Below are 7,692 nucleotides of genomic sequence, written 5' to 3'. Positions count from 1 at the left end.
CTGTGGTTCCATAATTCACACGGATGCTGTGGTTCCATAATTCACACGGATGCTGTGGTTCCATAATTCACACGCATGCTGTGGTTCCATCACTCACACGCATGCTGTGGTTCCATCATTCACGCTGATGCTGTGGCAGAGAATCCTGTAGAATCCTGTCCCCCATCCATCAGACCAGCAGGAGATGACAGGAGCAAACTAGCTAAATTAATAAAGGAAGAAACAGAAGCCAACAAGGACGGCGGCATAAAAATAGATTTGATTCTATAAATATATTTTTATGGACAAGAGTACAGTAGGTGTAAGGGGTTTGTGGGTAACCTGGAAGCAGTGCTTCTCAACTCCTGGGGTTCGTCCCAACAATCTCTCCTTTCTACCGACGTTTCATGGATTTGAAAAGGAAAAACTTGTACATAACTCCCTCTGGCCCATGGACAAACAATCCAAATGCTTTATTAAATTGGTGGGGACTAGTGAACGAGTGCACAGCTCAGGAGGAAGGAGAGAGATTCCTGGGATGCATCTCTGCTCTTAAGAATTCACAAGAAGAGAGAGATGGAACTTTCTGCCCGCGGCTCCATCATGTCGCTATGGCTACTCCATCACACTGATGCTGTGCCAAGGACTCAAGTAGTAGTCTATCCCTTGTCCAACAGACTTTTCTCAGAGGCTCTGAGGCAAAGCGCTGAGGGAGACAACTGGAGATAGCACGAGCAAAGCTAGCTAAATTAATAAAGAGGGGAACTGGAGATAACAAGATGTTCTAGGAGGATGAGAATTGACAAAAGGACTGGAAGTCGGGGGGGGTAAGTTGAGTAAGTTGAGACTTACTCAACTTCAGTCCTGTGGAGGAGAACCATAGGTGGCACCTTTTTTTTGTTCCAGCCCAGCACTAACACAACAACACACCTGGGTTCAACTAACCAAAGGGATTGAAGATTAGTTGATTTGTTGGATCAGGTGTGTAGTGCTGGGCCGGAACAAAAATGTAGTACATGACAAGTCATGTGTTCACTTCAATCTTTTTGATCATCAATATAACCAATACATTCTCTGCAGCCGAAAGGTTTCTTCGAGTACTCCGGTTTCTAGACACTTCTCTGATAGGGCTGCTATTCTGAATCTCCCCACTAGATGTCCCTATAACATCATGTTTTACAGTACCATGTTTACTAGTTGGTAGTACAGTATAGCAAACGATCATATAACTTATTTACATTTCATATCCTCGTCGAGCTGAAAAAAAACAACACCTCCACCAATTAATTTTATACTGTAGATACATTTATATGCTTTTACAGTGCAATTTACCCATCATACAATATGCTCACAACATAGTCAATCAAAATCAACAAACCCACAAAAGATGATTGTCACTTAAAACTGTCATTCACCATTATTACATACAGACTGCAAATAAATAATGTACAGAGATATTTACAATATGCACAACAAAATGGATTTGCAAATAAAAGCTTTGGATCCCTGGAAACAGGAAAGGATAGAACGTAAGCTAATGCAGATAGATTGTGCCCATAGAAATAGAATCATGGCCGCCGGTCCACCCATTAGACCCATTGACTTGAATGGTGATCCCCGTTCTAGTGATCCTATTTCTATGGTTGTGCCGACTCGATTCCTCTTCTGATGTCATAATCAATAACCAATAATAACACCATTACATTTATAATTCATATTTTAAAAGGACATTTAGTAACATTCAGGCATTTTTAACTTCCTATGTAAATTATCTCTATAATGTTTATTTAAACTTCTAGTAAAACATGATTCGGACGGAGAGACACAAAAATGAACACATTACGTTACTTACAGTATAGATCGCATTCCACGAGAAACTGGAAAGTTTTGATGTTGTTGTTGTTGTCATTCGATTAAAATATAAAGGCATAGAGAAGAAGAAGAAAAAAAATGCGGGACCACAAGCAAGACCAAACTGACCCCTGACCCCTAGACACTTCTCTTCTAGCCTCTAGACACAGTGTTGATCTGAGGACATTGAGTAGGTTTAAGCTGCACAGTGAAAGGTGGAGAGCTACTACCATATTTTCTAACACCTCATCTCAAATCTACACTTGTCGAAATAGAATCAGAATCACCTTTATTCGCCAAGTATATAATTCAGGGATTCTTGAAAGTCAGGACAATCCTTGTCCGGCAGGGAAGCTTTATTTTTTATACTTGAAAGAAATTGAATTTGTTTCATTATTTAAGTTTAACCCTCCCGTTGTCCTAGGGTCAAAATGAACCGCCACTGTGTTGAACCAACTTTATAAAATGTTTATATTTTTTGGATCATTTGTGAGACGGAGGCAGTGATACTTTCTTTAAAGTCTCACTGCCTCCTTCTCACAAATGATCCCAAAAATATAAAAATTAAATAAAGTTGGTTCAACACAGTGGCGGGTCATTTTGACCCTAGGACAACGGGAGGGTTAAAATTTACATTTAAGGGAATTTTAAAAGGGGAAATATTTTTTTGCGGGTTAATTTTCTAAATATTTGCAATATTATTCATTTCCATGTCGGCTTTGTGCCTAGAAATGCCCTTGTCCGGAGCAAAGGATCACAATTTCAAACTCCCCCCAAAAGTGTTTAAAATTTAAAATAAAAAAAACAATCATGGATATGAACTGAAAAAGGATATAATGTACTTTCTTGCAATAGCCTTCTCTAACTTTAATGAATATTTATCTCAAAACTGTGATTCATAAAACATTTATCCGGAGTTTTGGGCAACTCCATCAAATGTTGTCTAAAATCCTAAACGAATCAGGAATGAGAAGTGTCAGATACATTAAAACACCATGGTCACAAAAACCCCATAACCTGTCAAATCCATCTACCTTATAGATTAACATAGAATATGATTTTTGGTTCAAATATGTTAATTTTAATTTGGTTTTAGAGTCAAAAAAGCAACAGAGGAAAAACAAAAATTGCTACGTAGTATACCACTTGAATAAAGTAGAAGAAATATGCAATTTGTCAACTCCGTACAACCCGTCAGATTGTTGTCTAACGTCAAGTCCGTCAGAGTACTGAAAGATCTGATAGAATGGTTATGTTTTTGTTGGGGATTGTCAAATAAATAATTTTACAAATGTTTGTATTGACCTTTTATTTGTTATTGACAAAAAAAAAATATGTTTTGAGTATCTGCTGTCACCTCCGTCGGTTCCTTGTCAACTCTGTCACTGATTGCTAACCCACTTAAGATTAATATATTTGTTATATTTTGAAACAATATGTTAATCATAGTCCTGCAAAATATGCTTAAACTATTTAACTGTTTGCTGTGCTAGAAAAAAAAGGATAAAGTTTGCTTTATAAATTTACATTTTAGTCATTTAGCAGACGCTCTTATCCAGAGCGACTTTACAGTTAGTGAGTGCATACATTTGTCATAAATCTTGTTTTATTTTCTTAATCTAGAAAAACATGCCAAAATGCTAATGAAATTATCTCTGAAACAAAAAGACAGATTTAAACAAGCTAACGTTAGAATGAAACAATCAACTGTTGGACAATAAAAATGACATGTCTTTTATTGGTGTCTGACGGAGTTGACATAAATCCAGTTAGTTGCATTTTTATGAAAAAAAGGTTTTAATTAGGAGGTTGTTCCTTTACAAGGTGTGATAGCTAATACTTTGGTTTATTAAAATATATATTTAAAATGTTGTTATTATGAAGAAAAATATATTTGTGAAAAAAAAGTTGGGATTGTCCCGTCTTTCAAGAAACCCTGATTTACATGGACAAGGAATTTGACCTGGTGAAATGGTCTAGGGTCTAGGGTCTAGGGTCTAGGGTGTAGGGTCTAGGGTGTAGGGTCTGATTTGAGTCAGGGCAAGGATTCCAGATAAGAGGTTACTCACTGCATTGTAAAACATTGTGCTCCTGAATCCTTCCTGGTAGCAGATAGACAGATACTGGTGGAAATATATAGAGACTGCAGTATATCTCACCTCTGTTCCCTTCTCATCTAGCTGATCAAGCTAAGAAAGATAGAGCTGTGTGTGTCGGGGTGTGTGTGTGTGTGGGTGTGTGTCGATGTGTGTGTGTGTGTGGGTGTGTGTCGATGTGTGTGTGGGTGTGTGTTGGTGTGTTGGTGTGTGTGTGTGTGTGTGTGTGGGTGTGTGTCGATGTGTGTGTGTGTGTGTGTGTGGGTGTGTGTTGGTGTGTGTGTGTGTGTGTGTGGGTGTGTGTCGATGTGTGCTCCAGTTGTTCGATCATGAAAACACAGGTCGGTCTGTGCTGCAGTCTTTTTTATTTTTATAAAGTCCCAAAACCCTTCCGTCTCTTCCATAGTTCTTTCTCCAGGCTGAGACTGTTGTTTATCCAGAGTTCAAGTACTCCAGAGCCACTTCATAGCAGAACTTGTACTGATCCTGTAGAACACAAACAAACAAGGGGCTGGTATTCTTCACCACTGCTCTGACCTATAGGCTACATAAAAACATTGACACACTACATTGGACAGGATATTGTGCTGTCTTGTCATGACACTGACCCTAGGAGTTTGCAAGACGGCACAAACAGATCTGGGACCAGGCCAGGATCGATGATTTATACCAGTAGGTCACCCCGTAGTGTTAAATGTTACAGAATGTGTTCTCACCAGTAGGTCGACCATGTTGGGTTTGTTGTTCCTCAGTGTTTTGACGGCGTGGAACACGTCTACAGAACGTTGATGCTGTAACATCTCACACACGATGCTGATGGCACAGAACGTCCCACTGCGACCTCCTCCGTTACTGCAGCGAGAGAGAGAGAGAGAGAGAGAGAGAGAGAGAGAGAGAGAGAGAGAGAGAGAGAGAGAGAGAGAGAGAGAGAGAGAGAGAGAGAGAGAGAGAGAGAGAGAGAGAGAGAGAGAGAGAGAGAGAGAGAGAGAGAGAGAGAGAGAGAGAGAGAGAGAAAGACAGAGACATAAACAGAGAGAGGGAGAAGGGGTGTATTCTGTTATTCAGATGGTTTCAGATAGAAATGTAATAAATAGAGCTAACACGATTCCCTTTGGAGACACAAGACAAAGGGTTAATGGTGGAAGTGGGGTGTGAAGTCTACATTATTCATTTGCGCTCAAAGCACCAGTCGTCTCTAGTGAACAGTTCTACAGTACCACTGAAGGTGTGGTGTGGTGAGCAGTGAGCAGTACCACTGAAGGTGTGGTGTGGTGAGCAGTGAGCAGTACCACTGAAGGTGTGGTGAGCAGTGAGCAGTGAGCAGTACCACTGAAGGTGTGGTGAGCAGTGAGCAGTGAGCAGTACCACTGAAGGTGTGGTGTGGTGAGCAGTGAGCAGTACCACTGAAGGTGTGGTGAGCAGTGAGCAGTACCACTGAAGGTGTGGTGTGGTGAGCAGTGAGCAGTACCACTGAAGGTGTGGTGAGCAGTGAGCAGTACCACTGAAGGTGTGGTGTGGTGAGCAGTGAGCAGTACCACTGAAGGTGTGGTGAGCAGTGAGCAGTGAGCAGTACCACTGAAGGTGTGGTGTGGTGAGCAGTGAGCAGTACCACTGAAGGTGTGGTGAGCAGTGAGCAGTGAGCAGTACCACTGAAGGTGTGGTGTGGTGAGCAGTGAGCAGTACCACTGAAGGTGTGGTGAGCAGTGAGCAGTACCACTGAAGGTGTGGTGTGGTGAGCAGTGAGCCCATTAAGGTCAATAGATGAGAGGGGAAAACATCTCCATCTAGAGTAGAATCTCAGTAGAAGGTAATTGTGTGTATGTGTGTGTCAGTGACTTACAGATAGCAGAACTACAAATGAGTGTGACTTAGATAATGGTGTGTGTGTGTGTGTGTGTGTGTGTGTGTGTGTCAGTGGTACTTACGGACAGTGTGTGATAGTATGTGAGGGACTTACAGACAGTGTGTGATAGTATGTGAGGGACTTACAGACAGTGTGTGATAGTATGTGAGGGACTTACAGACAGTGTGTGATAGTATGTGAGGTACTTACAGACAGTGTGTGATAGTATGTGAGGGACTTACAGACAGTGTGTGATAGTATGTGAGGGACTTACAGACAGTGTGTGATAGTATGTGAGGGACTTACAGACAGTGTGTGATAGTATGTGAGGGACTTACAGACAGTGTGTGATAGTATGTGAGGGACTTACAGACAGTGTGTGAGGTACTTACAGACAGTGCGTGATAGTATGTGAGGGACTTACAGACAGTGTGTGAGGTACTTACAGACAGTGTGTGATAGTATGTGAGGGACTTACAGACAGTGTGTGATAGTATGTGAGGGACTTACAGACAGTGTGTGATAGTATGTGAGGGACTTACAGACAGTGTGTGATAGTATGTGAGGTACTTACAGACAGTGTGTGATAGTATGTGAGGTACTTACAGACAGTGTGTGATAGTATGTGAGGTACTTACAGACAGTGCACCACAGTGCGTCCCTCTCCTCCATCGTACTCCTCCTGCCATTTGTCCACCTGTCTGATGAGCTTGAGGAAGGAGCGTTTGGACATGGGCGTGTCTCGGTACATGGGCCAACCCAGAAACTGGAACTGCTGAACCATACGGTACCCATCCTGAGGCTGGAGAGACAGACAGGTGGATATAGGGTCATAAACAGACAGACAGGTGGATATAGGGTCATAAACAGACAGACAGGTAGATAGATATAGGGTCATAAACAGACAGACAGGTAGATATAGGGTCATAGACAGACAGACAGGTAGATATAGGGTCATAGACAGACAGACAGGTAGATATAGGGTCATAAACAGACAGACAGGTGGATATAGGTTAATAAACAGACAGACAGGTAGATATAGGGTCATAAACAGACAGACAGGTGGATATAGGGTCATAAACAGACAGACAGGTAGATATAGGGTCATAGACAGACAGACAGGTAGATATAGGGTCATAAACAGACAGACAGGTGGATATAGGTTAATAAACAGACAGACAGGTAGATATAGGGTCATAAACAGACAGACAGGTAGATATAGGGTCATAGACAGACAGACAGGTAGATATAGGGTCATAGATAGACAGACAGGTATATATAGGGTCATAAACAGACAGACAGGTAGATATAGGGTCATAAACAGACAGACAGGTAGATATAGGGTCATAAACAGACAGACAGGTATATATAGGGTCATAAACAGACAGACGGGTAGATATAGGGTCATAAACAGACAGACAGGTAGATATAGGGTCATAAACAGACAGACAGGTAGATATAGGGTCATAGACAGACAGACAGGTATATATAGGGTCATAAACAGACAGACAGGTAGATATAGGGTCATAAACAGACAGACAGGTAGATATAGGGTCATAAACAGACAGACAGGTAGATATAGGGTCATAAACAGACAGACAGGTAGATATAGGGTCATAAACAGACAGACGGGTAGATATAGGGTCATAAACAGACAGACAGGTAGATATAGGGTCATAAACAGACAGACAGGTAGATATAGGGTCATAAACAGACAGACAGGTAGATATAGGGTCATAAACAGACAGACAGGTAGATATAGGGTCATAGACAGACAGACAGGTAGATATAGGGTCATAAACAGACAGACAGGTAGATATAGGGTCATAAACAGACAGACAGGTAGATATAGGGTCATAAACAGACAGACAGGTAGATATAGGTTAATAAACAGACAGGCAGGTAGATATAGGGTCATAAACA

The 7,692-nt window shown here is 41.3% G+C and overlaps 1 protein-coding gene across 1 annotated transcript in view; it reads right to left on the bottom strand.

Moving 5' to 3' along the window:
- Nucleotides 1-4,166: 4,166 nt before the first annotated feature.
- Nucleotides 4,167-7,692, bottom strand: part of LOC121535702 (receptor-type tyrosine-protein phosphatase mu-like) — a 427,462-nt gene continuing 423,936 nt past the window's right edge. Inside the window, exons 35-37 of the mRNA XM_045205919.1 lie at nucleotides 6,408-6,571; nucleotides 4,643-4,778; nucleotides 4,167-4,412 (exon numbers count right to left, since the gene is read on the bottom strand). Coding sequence (XP_045061854.1) covers nucleotides 4,359-4,412; nucleotides 4,643-4,778; nucleotides 6,408-6,571 — 354 coding nt within the window. The 3' untranslated portion in view covers nucleotides 4,167-4,358. The remainder of the gene's footprint in view (nucleotides 4,413-4,642; nucleotides 4,779-6,407; nucleotides 6,572-7,692) is intronic.

The sequence above is a fragment of the Coregonus clupeaformis genome, chromosome 21 (genome assembly GCF_020615455.1).
Source record: "Coregonus clupeaformis isolate EN_2021a chromosome 21, ASM2061545v1, whole genome shotgun sequence".
NCBI classification, from domain to species: domain Eukaryota; kingdom Metazoa; phylum Chordata; class Actinopteri; order Salmoniformes; family Salmonidae; genus Coregonus; species Coregonus clupeaformis.
Note: the sequence above shows the minus strand (reverse complement) of the source record. Positions and strands in the feature narration are given on the sequence as shown.